The 19,030-nt window shown below is 40.6% G+C and overlaps 1 protein-coding gene across 7 annotated transcripts in view; it reads right to left on the reverse strand.

The window, feature by feature from the left end:
• EPS15 (epidermal growth factor receptor pathway substrate 15) overlaps positions 1-15,856 on the reverse strand; it is a 43,107-nt gene extending 27,251 nt beyond the window's left edge. For all 7 annotated transcript variants that reach the window (XM_021404348.1, XM_021404347.1, XM_021404346.1 and 4 more), the window contains exons 1-11: positions 15,727-15,856; positions 9,615-9,656; positions 7,764-7,853; positions 7,368-7,415; positions 6,337-6,432; positions 5,864-5,929; positions 5,283-5,408; positions 4,773-4,832; positions 4,285-4,485; positions 2,566-2,711; positions 1,504-1,663 (exon numbers count right to left, since the gene is read on the reverse strand). In XM_021404348.1, coding sequence (XP_021260023.1) covers positions 1,504-1,663; positions 2,566-2,711; positions 4,285-4,485; positions 4,773-4,832; positions 5,283-5,408; positions 5,864-5,929; positions 6,337-6,432; positions 7,368-7,415; positions 7,764-7,853; positions 9,615-9,656; positions 15,727-15,753 — 1,062 coding nt within the window. In that variant the 5' untranslated portion in view covers positions 15,754-15,856. The remainder of the gene's footprint in view (positions 1-1,503; positions 1,664-2,565; positions 2,712-4,284; positions 4,486-4,772; positions 4,833-5,282; positions 5,409-5,863; positions 5,930-6,336; positions 6,433-7,367; positions 7,416-7,763; positions 7,854-9,614; positions 9,657-15,726) is intronic.

Below are 19,030 nucleotides of genomic sequence, written 5' to 3' on the forward strand. Positions count from 1 at the left end.
TAAGTATTTATACAGCTAACTAAAAGATATCTCTTACCTTCTTTCATAATATTCCTATCTTTTGTGTTAGCAATGCAAAATCACTGCAAAAATCACTGCAAAATTCAACTGATGTCTTTAAGAGTTCTGGGAAGACAACGTACACAGAATAGCAGTAAACAATGTTGATTTCATCTAACGCGTTCTGACCACTACATTTTCTGAAACATAATCAGTAATCACACGGATATCAGACCTAATGGAAACTGTCACCTGCCACACTGGGCTACAACCACCATCACTTCCCCAGCAATTTCAACAGGGTAATGCAAAGCACTTTCTTTTGTAACCTTCAGCAGTACATGTAGCCAACATGTAACAGCCACAGAGGTCTACCCCAGAAACCATTTTCTGCACAAGAGTGAATTATGTACACTGCGTTAGCTCAGATTTGCAAAGCACCTTGAGATTCTTCCAGATGAAGAACACTGGAAACCAGTAATAATTTAAGATTGCAACAAGTTGTGACGCTTCAGAAAAGTGCTGCACTATTTCAGTGGTTATTTAAGAGTCTTAGAAGGATGCTCATTATCAAACCAACAGACAGTAAATATTAGAAAAGCAAAGATTCTCTAACCTTGAGAAAGCAGAGTTAACAAACTGACAGAATAATAAGGATGAAAAGCAGAGTGGTGCAGAATGGAAAAAACAGTCCAAACTAGAAAAGAGACATAGAAAGGAAAGCAAACATACAAAAAAGATTAGTAGAGTTGCAAATAAAGCAATTACTTTTTAAAAACAGAATGTAAAAAAGAAATAAGATTTCAATTACAGAAACTCAAAAGTAGTGCCAAATTTTGAGTTTCTAGCTTTTTCAGTTGCTGATTTTTCATTCTTTTCAAGAAAGTTGTAGAATTAGGTCTATGCTTTGCACAACCAAGAAAAGGTAACCAACATAAGACTTTATGATGCATAAAACAAGTAAGAATTTGCCATGACTTCTGCCATTCTGATAAACGTAACTTGAACTGTTGAGGTATAGTCCACTGCTAGATTAAGACAGATGGCAATCAACAGGCTATCAAGATATTTAAACCATCTGTGAAGAATAAAATGGTGGATATTTACTTTTTAAACTTGAAATACATAAACTTCATTTAGTCCACATCATTTTGAGAGTTACTGAAAAAAAGAAATGTAAAAGATAATTGAAAAACACATTAGGACAAAAACAGAACTTGTGCGTGTTACTTCAGGTGCAAACTAAGATTTCTTTAGATAGGAAAAAGATTATTCTTTTAAAATAGAAAATAATGCTTTCTCAACATAAGATCTCTCTGCTTGGTTGGCAGGTGTAATAAATGACAGCTTCATCTCAAAACATGAATGGAGCAGTGTTTTGTCACTTCTTTGTGAATTCTTGTTTTCTTCCTGATACTACGATAAACTTAAGGTTTGCCACTACTTGAAGTGCCTCCTGTGCAGCCTTTGAAATTAATACCAAGCATGCAAACCCATCCTTACCTTCTGTAATGTGACACTCCTGTCTGAAGGTGGAATCATCTCTGGAGTCAGAGCTTGAGGCGGATCAATGCCCTTTGTTAATTTCTGATTAATTAAGTGGAAAGCCAAAGCAAATTGTTCCTTGGAAAGCTTTCCGCAGTCCTTTGTGTCACACAGAGCCCTGTACAGAAATGCACATGAAATAAATCTTCATTTCTAGAAGTACAACTCTTCATGTTATACTTTCTTTCATTTAGAATTGTGAAAACTGCTATTGTATATCTCCTCTATTAAAAATAATTCAAAACACAAGTAAACAATGGTAATAAATATGGAAACATATACAACCACTTCCTCTTTTCGTGCTAAGTTTCACAGCTTTGTTAGAATAATTATTGATCTAGTAAAAGGCAGAACTAGGCCTGCAAGTTGCAACACATGGATATCTGTAGCTGAATTTACTTGCTAAATTAAAGAACTTTCCACAGCCAGTTTATTTCATTTTCCCAGACTTCCTAAATTATACTAACCATACTTTGAAAAAAAAAAAAAAAAAAAAAAGCAATGTTTTTGCTATCAGAGTGCCATGCAATAGCTGATAGCGGGGAAAAATTTAGAAAAAAATACGACCACACAGTAGGTGTCACTACAGGCTATAATATACAGGCTACAATGAAGGACAAATGATTCACAAAATTACAAGGACTCTGAGTCTTGAACGCCAAGAATTTCATACAGATAATTCTTAGATGAACAGTTTCAGTGTTCAAACACAGTAACACTATGGTGCTTTAAAGAGAGGCATTTAGCTAAATGCAGTATTTGTTTGTAGCCATCTCTTTAGGCTCTTTACCTCCTCTAGCTAGGGAATAACTCATGGCATTAACCTATTTCCCCCCCTATTTCTATCTAAAAGTAGAAGCAAATTAAGTTACCGCTGCTAATACAGAGGCCATGCTATTGTATATGAAAATAGCTCTCATTTTCCATACACGTCAACATAGAACTTTTCACAAAAAGTGCAAGGAAAGAGCAAGAACCATGCCATCGCCTAAACAGCTGTCATGGGAAAATAATCCCTACCAGATATGTGCAAGCAGAGCAGAAGGCAGTCCTGTCTTCAAGAATAGTTCTCTGGCTTCCACACCTGACACAAATCCATCCATGTCCTTGTCAGTTTTCACAAAGATCTCATCATACTTAATTTTGTCTGCAGGCGATACAACCCACTAAAGAGAAGGGAGGGAGAGAGGTAGAGAGAAAAACAAAACCCACAATACTAAGATAAAGACAGTTCTGTTTTCAGACAGTTACATACTTTCAGAGTTACATAATTTAGGGACTACAACACATATTTCAAAAGTGATATAGGTGCCTAGTTTATGAATCACTTTTATCATCCAAAATAGACATGTATAGGCATCTATAAGACTCCAAAAGCAGGAATATTGGCATCAGTGAAAGACCACAGTTGTTTGATACTGCTCTACTTCTTTGGCTATGCAATAGAAGTATTCCCTGGGCCCAGATCTCCTCCTAGCATGGGGTTTTGCGCTCACCACTGTACCCAAAGTCTGGTTCTATCAACTTCATTCCTCTGTAAAGAGCTGTGTAAACAGCTGGAGAGCTTTAGCTGGAAGGACTGAAGAACTGGCCAAGCCCAGAGTTAACAGTTGGGACATTCTAAATCGTAGGTCTGAAGTTCTCATCAAGGCGAAGACAGGAGTTACAGCCACATTTCTTACTTCAGCAATTTTTCCAAATACTATACTATTTACTATATAAAGATGGGGGGAGGATGAGCAAAAGTTGCTTCAGCTTCTGCATACATGCATGCTTGTGGATAATAATTTAAGTGTATAAAGACACTTAATATACAAATCCCAAATGGTGCTGTATGAAACAAACATACACCAAGACACTCATCCAGAATGCAGAGCTTTGTAATACATACACTACCCAGGCTTAAGCTAGTCAAGTAAACCGCCTGATTCAAGTCTTGGAACCACCACACCTAAGGTGACAATTTTCTGTTGATTACTCAAATACAGGTGCCCAAATATCCAAGCAGCACCTTACGCATTCAAGTACTTCAGTTCTTACCTCAGATTCCCTTCTCAACATTTGCTTTTAAATATAACCAGTAAATTATAATCCACTTGGAAAGACATATTCCCAAATTCTGGATTCTAAAGCAATCGGGATTCAATAAGATGCTTTTCTGTTGGAGTTAAGTTTCTTAGTAACTACATTGACAACAAGCACCAGATCTCAAGCATTTCAATGGATGTGCTAGACCTTTTGTCTTCTTTTTCTTCCATAGCTTGCATTTATCTATTGTTTTCATTAATGTCTTCTTCAAACTGCTTGCATGCACAACATGCAAGTACATACACACTCCTATCACAATTTGTTTTAAAAACTGTCCATATTCAAATCAGTATTCAGTCAGAACACACGTTCTGCCTACGCATACTTGGACTACATTTTTAAACTGTTTTCCTAGTGTTCTGATCTTTGGATTGAGCTAGATGCTTTGAAACAATTTATTTTTAAAATATCCTCAAAATCTTCACTAAATAATATACTTTTATCCAACTGTTTAAATTTGAAGGCATCTGAAGAAATTTTGTATTATCTTTTCTCTTAATCTGGTCTTCCCATCAGCCTCCTCAATTTTTATCATCAATAGGGCAAGGAGAAGGAAATAAAAAATGTTTACCAAAACTCTTCATATAGGCAGACCCCAAAGCACAACATTAAGAACAAATCCTTTGATCCCAATTTCCTTCAGAATTATACCTGTGTTAATGGTGTTTTGGCAGCTAAAATGCCTACAGGTGGCAAGGACTGATGAGAATCTTTGGAAGATGCTGAAGAAGGAATTAACGGCATCGCTCCTGGAACAGTAATAGGTTTTCTCTTGGATAGTGGCACCAAAGCTGCAGGCAAGGACATTGGCACTGGTTCTTTCTCCAGTGCGCAGTACACCAAAAACATGGCCTGAACACATACATACAAAGAAACAAACATGTGAAGGGAGAGAAAGAATCACTTAAGAAATAACTTTGTAGCATCTTTTCACAATATTTCATTTAGCCCAGAGGGAAAGTTATTGTTGTGCAATGGTACATTCAATAAGCTGATGTTAAGTTAGTAGTAGAATTTGATTAAAGTCTCTGAATAAAGGAAATAAATGAAACCGCACAGTCAGAATCTAACATACAATTAATCCATTTTAAGCTTCTGTCATTCCATTTTCAAAATTCCAAGACACATAGGATACTTACAACTGCAAATTCATCGCGATCCAACATTCCATCTCGGTCAATATCACTCAATTCCCACACCTACCAATAAAAAGAGGAATATAGGGATATTTGCCTAAACTGTAGTGTTTGCCTATTTACATCATTAAAAAACAAATGTGAGAACAGTCTCCTTCCACTATATCTAAAGTCATACCAATGTAACAGCAGCTTCAGTAAGTGATATACATTCATACAGACCATGCAAAAGAAGAGTCTGAAATTGGAGCACTAACCGAACCCTGTCCAAAACAAAGTGTTGAAGTATACACAAAACTGATGCATTATAACAAAAGGTAATCTATCAAAATATCAAAGAAAATTTTTACAGTTTAACAATTATATGTGTGGTCACTCCAGATGACAATATTTAGTAATTAGGCTTATTACTACAAACACAGGATTTGAGAAACAGCTAACGATGAGTGCAGCACAGTTATTATCTGTGAATTAATAATTAATTGATAAATAACAATAAAAAGCTATTCTTACTCGTCCTAAGATATCCACTGGCAGTTTTGAGTTCAGGAGTACAGGTTTCACTTTATCTCCTGACAATAGTCCATTAACAGGATTTAGGCTGTCAAAAATAGCATCGTACTTGGCCTTGTCTTCCAGCTGCAGGAACAGAAGAAAAATATTACTTATGGAAACAGTCACACTTGCAGGCTACAAAGCACTAGTTATATCAAAAATATTGGCTTTACTTTTGTTAAAGCTACAGTGAGAAAAACATACATGGAAGTTCCTGATACGCAGAACTTACATTTTTTTCCCATCTTCTTTTAAATCAGAGACTTGTACAAAATCAGTTGAGATTTAGTCCTCATTTATTTTCATGCCTCGAGTAACTATTCTCAATACATCAAGTTTCTTCCCAAGATTTCCCAAGTGGTTTCACCCCTCTCCCAGCTCCACACATATTAGATGAACTAGCCAAACTACAGATTTAACAGGAATGTCAATTTATCATTCTTAATGAACTACAGCTATCAGTACTGTATTTTTCTCAGATTTGTGTTACCTTACAAACGACATCACTGTTTTAAGTAGTGGCATGATATTTTGTTTACCTTAACAGCCCATGGTACATCACTTGATGCTGTTCCACTGAGGAGCAAAGGACTGCTAGTATCAGTCTAATGAAAAAAGAAAAAAAAAGAAAAAACCTACTTTAAAAAAAAATAAGTAATTCCGACATTTCAAAACTACTCCCTTATTTGAGAAATCATTGCTTCTCAAAGCATTTTAGTCATGCATACTTTAGTTAAGGGGATCAAGATTTACAGTAAGAAATTTAAAACCTTCCTTCCATTAAGGACAACACTAATAGAACAAGTGCCATATGTTCTAATTTCATACAATTTTACATTTACAACCCCTCTAGAACACGTAGCACCTTATTCTAATTCCACATTCTCCTGTTTTCCCCTTCCCTGCAACATTTTTTTAAGAAATATTTGCTATTTATAACAAGTCCTCCTAATTGTTAACTTCAAAGCTTCTTATTAATAAGTCAATATGTATATGAAAAAAAATATCTTACAAATCTTGGTGGAGGAACAGGCAAATTAAGACTACTCAGGGAAACATCCAATCCATTCTGTGCGCATGCTACAAGTCGTAAAGCTACAAAAAATTCCTACAGGAAAAATAACAGTTGTAACAGTTTTATTATATGAAAATACTCAAGAGCAAGAATTAAGAGTTTTTCTAGTATTGTTATATATACATGGGTCACAAATAGCTTGGAAGGGTAGGAGTCACAAAATGACAGAAAGCAGCAGTCAAAAAAATACTGAATTCTTCCAGAGAGGTAAAACTTGTAATCAAAAGCTTCAAGCATTTAGTAGCTTCCCAGCTAGTACAATTAGCTCTCTGCAGTCAGTTCTTCTATGACAGAGAAGTAAGAATCTGACGTAGTGAGTACAGTTGTTTATCTTGAAGGAACTGAGTTAACCCCAAAGGTGGCAGCTGGCAGTGGAGGAGGGAAGAAACGTACAGCATATGAAAGAGATGAACCACATTGGGAGGCTGATGAAAGATTTGTTTAATAGATGCTACAAGCATCTTTTCTGACCGTGGACTAAAGACACTAACTCTCTGCAGGCCATTCTTTAAGTAACTGCACTTCAAACCATATGCACCTCTGACTGACATACTGCTCACAGCTGCAGCTTTGAAAGAACAAGTCCAAACAGAATGCACCAATGTGAAATACAACAAAATTAGATAAATGGGGATTTTGAAGATTGTATAGAATTTTAATTTCTGTATTTTTACCCCCAAGATTAAGAGGAAAAATTACCTTAATAGTACATACAGTACATTAGATCTTAAATTATTCCTCTGTTGTATTGCACACCTACACAGCAGCTCATTTTATGACTTGAAGAGAAACAGATGAGGTAGCTGAAGGGTACTTAATTTATTATAGCTTACACTGAAATGGGGAGTACATACCAGAAAAAAAAATCCTATTAGAAGAACTGCCTTCCTGAACCAGAAATGTTAATGTTTATCTTATTGCAAGGTTTGCTAGCAATTAGAGTAACCTCATTCATCATACAATCATACCTGTTTGTTCAAGATTCCTTTGCTATCAGTATCAGCTAAGTCCCAAATCTAAAACATAAAAACAATAGTCAAAGGTATTCCAAAACACTAAGAGGAAGCTGGCAAGTTCTCACTCGCTTTAAAAACAATTTAATTCTTGGATGGAAGTCCAGTTCTGAACTTTTATTATAGCAATTATTCGTGGTGACAAATTTAAATGCTGTTTTAATTTCCATCACAAGTAACATATACAGTAGAATAAGCATAGGTACTGAAGTTTGAAACTATTAAATAGCACTACTGAAAACACATTAGGGAAGATCATGTATCCTGCCATACCTTTCCAAGGCATTTTAATTTACAGAGGACACTAACTGAAGCAAGAGACAGGATAATTAAATACTTGTCATTAAATACCTTTCCAAGTACCAAGTCTGTCAATCCAGATTTCTTCAAGAAAACAGCTGCATCAGAAGCTAACACTCTTCCAGTATTAGCAGAATCAACCTGGGGGTAGAAAAAAAAAAAAGCCAACTTTCATCACAAACCAGCTTTTGAATTGATGCAGTCTTTTTATAGAGGCTCTCAAAAAGCTAGCACAGAATACTCAGGTTAACATAGCCACTGGGAGAATCTCTTTCAGCAAAGAGAGAGTAACACAGTATCAGCTGTGTTTATTTTTGATTTCACAGTACATACTGTGTAAAATGAATGACTAAGTTTATGATGGAACTGGAGGAGTACTAAGCATCAGTGCTATTTCAGGTGATGAATTTATTCTTCATTTGTACAGAATGCTCTTAAGTGCTTCAAGTATGAGAGAAACAAGACATGCTGTACTAGTACTATAAGACAAAGGGAAATGTCTTTCTAACACTGCTATTCTGAAAGCTGACATCTCCTTATATAAAGGAGGAGAAGGAAAAAGTTATCATGTGCAACTGAAAGCGTTTAGACAGTACATTCCAAAGCTACTTTTTAGTACAAATGCTTGCAGAAAAAAGCGTTTGGCTGAGTAAGTCAGAAGACTAATTCAATGGAAAACAAATCCACTGACACAACATAACTAACAGCAACATCAGATTCAAGGAATCCCTGTGACTGTATACAGCTGAGGCTGCCAGACAACAATGCTCCAATGTCACTAGGCTGTAGAAGCCAATGAATGCAAGATTCTAAGTGACTTCAGAAGCTGGATCACATTTGTGCTTGTAATTCCCTTTCTACATCCAACTTTTTGTTTCATACTTTAGTGATTAAGCAATTGCAACCATGAAGAAGAAACAGACAGGTGTGTGGCTAAGATTATGCAAGTCATACAGCCACTCATGTGGAGCTAGGAAATCTAACATGGAGAAAAGTGAGTTCCTTGTCTTTTCTTGTGACCTTCTAATGATAACCATAAGATGGTAGCCTCTAAAGGACTTGAATTCCTAGAGAGAGAGAGAAAGTTTGTTCATCAGATTGAAAGACAGTATCACCCTTACAAAACTCTCTCTTTCAACTCTCATAAGCCATGCTGACTTTGACCAAGCTAAACTCCCTCTTTTTGTTTAGCAATTTCAAAACTGAAACTCCCAAACTCCCCTTTAGTGGAGAAAAGTCCTTCTTAAGAGGTGAGAGCTCAACTTTTTGAGGCTTGACAAGTTGATAAATGGTTTTATATACCTACTTTTTTTTTTTAAACCCTGTATTTATGAAAACAAACTTTTTATTTTCTTCTGGATCTAAATATAAAAAAATATATAAAAAGGCAAGTGATAAATAAAATTCCAAAGTCAAAACATTTATATCTATTGAGTGAAGCTGCAAGAACTACACGTATTCTTTTGGCATTCAGTTGCCTTTCATCCCAAGCTCACTCCTTACAGCAGCGGGTAAGAACCTCTGGAGAAACAAGGAGCAATGTAAGTCTTACATAAACCTGACTGGTCTACAAACACAACAAGTCAGTTTCATTTATAAATAGAAAAAAAACCCACATCAGCACAGTGTTTGGCAAGGGTTTACTCCATTCCAATAGCTAACAGTCTGATTGTAAAGAGATGTACGTCTTGTTGAATTTGCTAGCAAACTGCCATATACAAATCTTTTGTACTGATATAGCTCAGACAAAAGTGTCAGTTACTACAAAAAATATATTGTAAGTCAGCAGTGTTTTTCTTGAACTTCAATCATTCACACACTGCTGGCCATGCTGAAGTCTTCAGCAAAAGAATATTCTTTTGTGTAAAATAAAGTTTGTTTTCTCAACAAGAACATACGTACCTGTCGATAGAACTTCTCATACACAGGATTTGCACTTGATAGCTATAAAAAAAGGGAAAACAAGAGATATTCAATTAACCACAAAATCTGTATTTCAACTCCCTTCTCCCTAGATAACTAGAGCTAGTAAACAACTTTTGCTGGTCTTCATAAAACATTACAAATTTATATAATTCTATTTATTTTGCAAAATGATGAGGACTGTTATACTGTGACTTTCAGGAGACTAACTTCTTGTTTTGGAGTCACTGACACTAATCACTATCAGGTTACTGTCAGACAGGTCACCAGGCGAGGCAGTATGCAACACAAATTCTTATGCAAGATCCAATGCAGATAAAAGAAAAGAAGCCTGAGATGATACAGTCTAATAAGTGCTCACTAATGAATACAAAGGAAGATAGTTGGATTTCATTATCCACAACATCATCATTTAGAATTCAGTGGCTTAAGCAAATTAGTCTGCAAAATTTCCAGATACCTAAGTAAGTTTGTGGATTCCTAACTAAATCCACAGCAACGATGAAAAAAAAGGAGCGACATTTTAACTTGAATCATTGCCAAAGACCACTTCTGCCTTACTTCCACTACCCCCTACCACACACCATATTTTACTATATTCATTAATTCATCATAATGTAGCAGTACAGACAAAATACCACTAAAGCCAGGAGCAAAATACTGGAACAAAGTTGGGCAGTGTGTGCTCCAGAAGTAAAAGCTCGCATCATCCCTCTTGCCCAATATCACTCTTTGTTCAGCCAAATGTTTCATGATTACAGCCAAACTTATCACTGTCACTCCTGGACAGGAAATATCACGTTGGAGTCCTGCAAGGAAAACACTGAGTGCAAAACAATCTTTTCATTCAACACTTGGAGTACAAGCCAGTCATTCTTATTTGTTTCAGCAGTGTTTCCAATGTTCTTTTCAACATCAGTATCACTGCAACAAGTGGAATTTCCCGTGACACCAAATAGAATAATAGTAATAAAAAATTCCCAACTATTTTTACTAGTAACACAATAAAAGATATTGTCAGGAATGGTCTGTTATCTGCAAGAAGAAAAATACAACTCAGCACCTTCCTAAGGTGTTGCTATGGAATTTACCTGTGAGCACACTTTTTATGGGATTTGTAAGGTGCAATTGCAGAGCATAACCTCAACTTGTTTTCAATGCAAAAAGGAGGGGGGAGAAAAGGTCAGATTCCACTGCATGCAAAAATAAAAATACGTTATTGTGTTTGCATTTAAAAGTTTATCACTTCACAAGAGTAACGTCTGTTCTGGTAACTATCACCTTTGTTACAAAACCTTTGAACTTCAGAATACTAACCCAGGAAATAAAAAAACCACCTTCAGGGACACCTGTCTTTCTCATTTTCTAGCGGCAATCAAGCCTTTATACCCACGTTTCCACCCCTCTGTCACGGTGCTATTTAGGTCTAACATCCACAGCCTTCCTTTGCTCACAGAAGTGAAAAAGTTCAGGCTGGGGGGCTATCTGCAGAAGAAAAAAACCCACAAAAATAAAGCATCCCTCCAAACCAAAAGAGATAGGAGGTAAGATAGAAGGTGAGATGTTCTGTATCAACCAAAATACTGTATTCTATCACGATGCCCAACTTTAGGATTCATTTTAACAGTTGCCATGCTGAATGACACCATGTGGTAGTAAATATTCCTCACATAGCCATCTTCTTGCTCTTTCCTGGGTCTCAAGATGATTCATGATAGAAAAGAACCTTTCAGACATAGCAAGAATCTCAGCTCTCCATTTCAGAGAAGTTAAAAAGGGAAGGAAGAATAAAGTACAAGCAGTTCTTCTTCCACTATTAGAAGCAGCTGCCTCTTAAAGGTTGAGAAGAGTATGAAATTAGTCCAAAAAAGACAAATCTAACATCCAGAGACAACTACTACACTTGGAATCCCTACAGCAGTGCATAGTTTGGGCACAGTACTGACAGAGTCACAAGCAAAAGAGAAACCAGCAAGAAAACAAGCAAACAACAACAACAACACAACCAAAACGCAGTTAAGTTTAAGGCAAGCTATGTTTATTGTGATGTCCCTTCCAAACAATAACAAACCCATCTTCTCTCCTGTTGCCTTTCTTTCTTATTTGAAGCATTTAATGGTAAAGCTTTCTATCACTTTCTATGCTACAGAAAAGAACAACTCAACTTCAGCTTGAAGCTGACATGCTTCATTATAGAAAGTACACGTACCCAAGCGACGCATCCATTGAAAGAAGTATCTGGATCTAGCCTTCGTGTATTTTTCCCCACTATAGAATTCCTCCATCTAAATACCATTTCTTATTACTACACTGACATCAGCACTATTAGAGTCTCACACACAGAGGAGCCGCGCAGTCACTCTGTTCCCATACACACAACAGAAGACCAAAATGACAATTACTACTGCACATTCTGCATGTTCACATTGTTTCCATCCATTCTTCCGAACTTTTGTCCTACCTAGGCCTACATGGCTCTTCCACATTCATTTGACCACACGGCATTATATATTCCAAACTCTTAAACAAGAGCAGGCATTCTCTACAGACATTTCTTGCTCATACTTTAAATAGCCTATCGTTTTCTGGAATCACACTGTTTCTCTCACATTTATGATGAAGATGTTAAAGGAAGTTATCGAGTGAAAGCTTCTTTCAGATTACAAGGTTTTCCCTCTCTAACAACAACACAGGTGAAGTTAGGCAAATATTTTCTATAAATTATATGCATCTTCAAGAGTCAAAACTTTCGTTCCCCTTAAGCAGCTGAAGCATGCACAGATACTCTGCCATCTTCCTTCTGCACAGACATCTGTCACTGCATAATTAAATACTGTTCAATTTTATTTTCAAATCACTCCAGGAAACCTCAACCATCTTCCAATCAGTGCTGAACCAAGTCTGTACAACACAAAGAAGCAGCTCCACTGCCTTTCAGCCACTAACAAACGTGGCTGGTCAATCTCAACCAAAAAATTAAGTCCTATCTGCTTTACAGAGGAGGCTCACTGGTCCTGCACAAGCTGCAACACACATTCCTGCACACATACATTCAGATTCCCTGATCTTTCAGAGACAGCAGGAAGTGGAACAACAGATTTCTCTTGTCTGTAAAATAATATATGTATATTTATTTAAAAATAAAAATCAAGATCCTGATTTTATCATTTTGTGATCCCTAACAAAAATCTGGAGTTCACCAGGTACCTCATGAGAAAAAGAATTAAGTCACTGGAGAGCTTTGCTTTTCGGCTCTACATCATAACATACCTATTACTACAAACCAGTCCTTCATCCTCTTGTGAATTTATATCCTATACACTCCAGTAACTGGATAGGAATCTAACAGGTATCTAACTTAGCCTCATTGTAATATTCAATGAGTCTTTTGGACAACACCACATGGAATTCCAGACTCCTATGCCAAAATATTGAAGCTGAAACAGAGACACAGGATACACATCCTTGCAATGTGACTTTGGGTATTCCAAAGCAGCTCGCAACTATTTTTTAAGATGACTATCACAATTTCCATAAAAACATATTTGAAGACATGAGGAAAACAAGAAGTTATCTTCCCATTCTCCCTGAATACTTTGATGCAGTCCCACCTTGACTTCTCCAAACTTTCAGTCGCACACAGACTGTCATGCTGAACCACAGCTTGAAAAACAACAGAGCTTCTGAATGTCTGTATTACCAGCCTCCAACATACGTTCCTTCCATACTATTGATATGCATTTTCTGTTTGCTTTTCCCTCTCTAAATTAAACAAGATAAGTACCCATAGTTGGAAGGTCAGAAATAAAACTCTTCTCCTTGGCTATAGCTTAATTTGAGTTCTCCAGCAACAAATGACACTGCTAGAACCCAACACTTCCTCCTCACTAGTGCTGCTATCTTGTTTCCACACTAAAGATACCTTGGATTATTACTAAAACTGGGGGTAAGAGGAAAAGAGATAATCACATTCATTTTGTAACGCTCTGTAAGCAGACTCAGTGTAGTTAATTTCATTACAACTACACAGGTTTGAAATGTTTTTACTTATCAACCAACAAAGTTCCACGTTACTTTAGTAGAGCCTTAATATTCAAATAAAGGATGTTGGCCTTCTCAGACACCACGGATGCAAAGCCATCTGAAATTACCCCAGACTGATTTTGGAAACCCCCAACTTCCTAGCTACGTTAAATCAGTCAAACACACATGGGAAGGGGAAAAGAAAATCTGAGACAACTGCAAGCTCAACTGTGGGTCAAGCGTGACTGCTTCTGATACTCTGCTTGAGGTCTACAGCAGCAAAGGACCAGCCTGCATACTTCTCCTGCTGGTGTAAGTAATTATCTCACTGCAGGTGGTAACTGTACCCTCCCATCCACCCACCCCGTACTCATTTTCACTTCCTCATACTACATCTAAACACATTCAGAACACTTAGGATTTGTTAGGACTTCTCATAACCATAAAATGCCAAGAATTAGGGCCTATATTTAAGAAATTATCTTCAGGCTTGTTTGACTTTCTAAAATTACTCTTATTCAACCCACCCTCCTCCCACTCCCCAAAAAAGAAACGCTCACATACATGGTCAACAACAACAGAAAACGCTTCCTCAATTTAACCACTAATGCAAGTTGTAGTCACAATGGTTTTAAGGACAGCGGCAATTTTTCTGCTTCTGTCAACAATAACACATTTCTGTTTAGTTCCTCTTCCACGTGACCAAAAAACTCAACTAATTCCACAATGACAGGATTACACAGCCTGTAAGCAATCATGTTTTACTGCAGAATGCACTACAGCAGATACTCCTCCCCTCTCCCCACATGAAGAGCCAGAACAGCCCGTACCCATACAACAGCCCATGGAATCAGTTACTGCTCTGTGCATACTTTTTTTCCTCTGCAGCACGGGGACGTTTCAAACTTGAAATGACTGAGGATTTCCTCAAAAGCCAGCTCCACGGGGGAATAACTGCAAACTGAGCAGCCTTGCTCAGAACTTTATAATTGCCTTATGCGTGCTTCGGTGAGTCACGCTTATTTAGCAGCTTGTTCTTTGTTAAAATAAACGTGAGAATCGATGGCGGGATTGAAGCACCGCAGCAACCAGCACGGGTGCCGAGGCGGCCTCAGGCCTGCCGGGTCGGAATGAAATGTCCCCCTGTCCCTGCTGCATAAAATAGCCCCGCTAGCAGTTTATCACCCATCGAACCCCTAGGGAATCCAGAGGTGGTCCCAATCGTAGAGAAGTAATTCTACCGTCACCAGGTAGAGAATTCCAGTGACAAAGAGATACACGCGAAGCGGGATCAGTAAATGACGCCAAAATTCTCCGAGTTTTAAGGCCATCATCCACACAGCCCCTCACCGCGAGGCGCTCCTACAGCCAGCACGCCAAAGCGGCGTCCCCATGGCACGCAGGTAGCCGAAAATGAGGTAACGCGCCTTCCACACAAGTACCTCTGGAGCTAATCCGTCGCCGGAACATCAGAACACCAGGCACAGCCCACGGCCCCTCCCGAGCTCCGTCGGAGTCGCACAGCCCGCGGGCACTGCCACCAGACCCCGGGCCACCGCCTCGGAGCCCTCCGCGAACGCTGCCCTGCCCCACGGCTCCGCCAGCCGCCCTCGCCATCCGCGGGGAGGGCTTGGGGTTTGTTTTCCGTTTGTTCTGTTGAAGCCAGCCGCTCTTTCCCCGAGACAAAAGCCCAACCGCGCTGACAGCCGCCGCAGCCCTCTGCGGGCCGCTCCCTGGCCGAGGGACGCCGGGGGCCGTGCCCAGGCCGCGGGCAGCGGCACCTGCAGCCGCGTGGGGCCGTGTTGCGGAGCCGCGTTGCGGGGCCGGGGGCGCCCGGCCGGCTCGGGGCTTCCCGCCCGGCCCGCCCTCGCACCGCGCCGCGGCCGCCACCTGACAGCGCGGGGCCGTTAGCGCGGGGCTCGCACAAAGCCGCGGGCTGAGGCGGCGCCGAACCGCTCCTGGGGGCCGCGCCGCTCACTCCAGCCCCGGGCCCCGCTCCTCCGTCCCGGGAGGCGGCGGGCCTCGGCCCGAGGGAGGCGGGCGGCCCCCTCCCTGCGGCGATAGGTACCTGTGTCAGGGAGAGGTGGGCGGCCATGCTGCTTCCATCATGCACCGGCCGGGCCGCAGGAAGGACGCGCCGCGACCCAGCACTCGCTGCCCAACTTCGGCAACTTCCCCGGACGGCCCCGGCCAAAACCCGGCACCGGATCTCCGCCCGCCCGCCGGCCCGGAGCCGGAGCCTCCGCCCGCAGATGGCAGCGGCAAAGCAAACCCGGGCGGCGGAGCGCAGCTGGAGCCGGAGCGCTGGAGGCGGCTGCAGAAAAAACCCGGAGCCGGATCTACGGGCTGACACGGATCGGACCTGCTATGGTGGCCAAAAATTCGGCTCCCAGTCTTTCCCGTACCGCCCCCGCCGGCACTAATGCTTCACGCATTCCGAACCCCTGGCTCAGCCATCGCCTAGCTGGGAAGTCCGCAGACCAGAGCTGCAGCAGCTTTCGGACTTTGGTTGTGACAGAGTTGGGAACAGGGCCCAGGGGGAAGCGGAGTGGATCCGGCAAGGCGCGCTGAACTGACACATCCCTCGGCAGGGTCAGCCCCGGCCTGTCTGCTCACAGGAGGGAAATGCCCACTGAGGAACCTGCTCCCTGCAAGGCTCTAGGTGAACAGTGGGTCCCTACAAGGAGGAAGCAGAAGAAACGGTGAGAAAACATGCCAGCAAGAGGAGCAGGTGGGAGTGCCGCATTCTCCCAGCATTTGAGAAACATTTGCGTGCGCACCAGCTAAAAAGGATGCCCCAGCGCTTGGTGTTGTGCCACAGGGCCTGGCCTCACACAGAACCTGCCCCTGTACCCGCACCCTCCCACTCAGCAGCTATTTTGTCCTCTTCTGACTGCTTTGCATGACCACAAAGTCATACATCAGGAACTGAGGGGGGAGGAAAAGCATTCTTATTTTTGTACTTTAGCCAAAGATGGACCAGGTACAAGTCTACCGTTCAGCCCAGAGGAAATCACCAGGAATCGTATCTATTGGAAAGGCCTCACAGTGTGCACTGTGTCTTCCTCTGTTCTTCATTCCCTACCACTGAAATCTTCTTCCAGCTCAGTTTCATGCTTATGGTAATGCTCACACCCACCTCTGCATCCTGTCATTCCTCAGTCCTTGTTAGCTGCTATCTACATCTGGTATGGGACACGTGGGATCCCTCTTTCTCACCTCTTCTCTAATAAAGGTTTTCTAGAAGCTCTGCTTTACAGACCTCTTTCTGAGTCATCAATTCAGCAAGAAAAAAGATGAGGTGGAGGGGAAGAATATTAAAAACAAATAATATAATGTATTCACACCATTCACATTGATTGTCACACCTCTACCTCACGCTCATTTCCTCTGAAGTAAAATTCCTAGAAAAAAGCACAGACTTATCTTTGCAGGTTGCTTTTTTCATCTTTGATTAAAGTTGGAATACTATCCCACAATAATAAGTATCTGGAAAATAAACCAGAAGATTGCAAAACTACAGCTGTGTCTCCATGAGACAGCAGTATTGGAGCTTGTCGGTGTTTGTGGGGCACAGAAGAGAATGAGAGTGCCTGGATCCCTATAAACTGCCAGAGACTTGATGGTAGGAAGTTAGAAGCTAACGGGCAGCTCTGGGATGTGGTTATGGACCTCTAAAGCCCAGCTCCTCTGAGAGGCAGCCAGACTTTCAAGACACATGGTCACTACACATGACTGCCCAGCCTGGAGTCAGAGCGCAAGAATCACTCAAAGTCATTATGTGGCCTCTGCAAATTAAAATAATGAGCTCCATTCAGTCAACACTGTGTTGGTGTGGTCACGTAGGGCTTTGCTGGTGTTGATGTTCCGGACCTTCTGCAAAGAAGTCCTGTCCTGGGCCCCCAACTACCTGAGTTAAAACAGCTAGCTGGTTTAAGTGTAACGGGATTTTGTATGACATTTTGGCAAATAGGTACCAGACCTTAGCATTCTTTGTTTTTTTTTAAAGCAAAACGTCCAAGGTAACCTACATTGGACAAACAAGCGACTACTAAAAAGTCAAAAACAGCCAAATGGTTTGTGTGCAGCTACAGCAGCAACAGCATAACTATTTCAGTGCAAAACCCCTTTGTAAGACACAGTGCAAGTGTGTAACAGGACTTGTTCTAGTACAGTCAAATTTGAAGCTGTGCTACAACTAAACAGTTTAGAAAGGCCTCACACAAGTGAGAATCAGACACACATGACCTCTGTGTTTTATACACCTCTTCTAGTCATCAAGTACCTTTCGTAAGGCTAATAATATTTTAATGAGATCCACTGGTCTCCCTGGAAATAATGTCTAAGCGTCCATGCCTTCCTTTATTATAGCATTGTTTATGGCTCAGCACACAGGAAGCCCACTATTTTTTCCCAAACAACACGTAGGCATTCTGTGTGACCTGTTCTGCTCGTTCTAGGAAAAGTATTATTACAGCCCGTGAGTGCTCCAGATGCTGACAGGAGCGATGACTCACTCCTGCCTCCTGCACACCTCAACATGAAATGACTTTGCCAGCTTTCTGGCATTTCAGTGCAAGGCAGGTTAGGAGCTCCAATGCTACGGATACCAAATGGAGGATTAAAACTGTGAGATAAAAACCCTCGGATTTTCACTGAACAAAAGGAAACATATGCGCAAACACACAACATCCTGGGGAAAAAAGAACTGCAATTCTCTAATTGAAGAGTGGGAATGAGAAAGAATTGCTTACAGGTAAGCAACGACTGCCTTAGGCTGCCCAGGTTTCCGAAAGTCAAGCAACAGCTGGGCTCCTGACACACAGCAGCATCTTACCACGCTTCTGGTACTGACAGGTCCCTCCTGAGAAGTGAGATCAGCATGGAGCTCTGCGACCTTTTGGACTGAAGGTATCTTTTATCAGAAATGTCTGAGTACTTTCCAGGACTAGTGACACAAGTTGCTTTAGGAAATCTCAAATGCAGGTGTGTCTAACCGGTAACACACCCCAGGATATGCTTTATGTGCTCTTTATGTTATCTGCAGCTGCAAGTTTTCTGGATGTAGGATTCCTGATAGGCTGTTATATTTTAAGGCCACAAGAGACCATTAAAATAATCTAGCTTGACCTTCTTCATGAGATCTCCCACAGGCATCTGTTAATTTTGTGCATAAAGCCTGTAATGCCTGAGTGCTACAGCACGACTTCTATGGAGATGCCTACTTACTAGCAAACGTACAGCAATCATTCTGAAAACTGTATCCGAATGACTAATCTGCTTATTCCTCTTGTGCTGTGCTCTTGACTCCTCTTGGTGGTTTGCAGGCTTTCAAAGTTATAGATGCACTGAAAACATTTTAAAGGGGCTGT

This window comes from Numida meleagris, chromosome 7, assembly GCF_002078875.1.
Source record: "Numida meleagris isolate 19003 breed g44 Domestic line chromosome 7, NumMel1.0, whole genome shotgun sequence".
NCBI lineage: Eukaryota > Metazoa > Chordata > Aves > Galliformes > Numididae > Numida > Numida meleagris.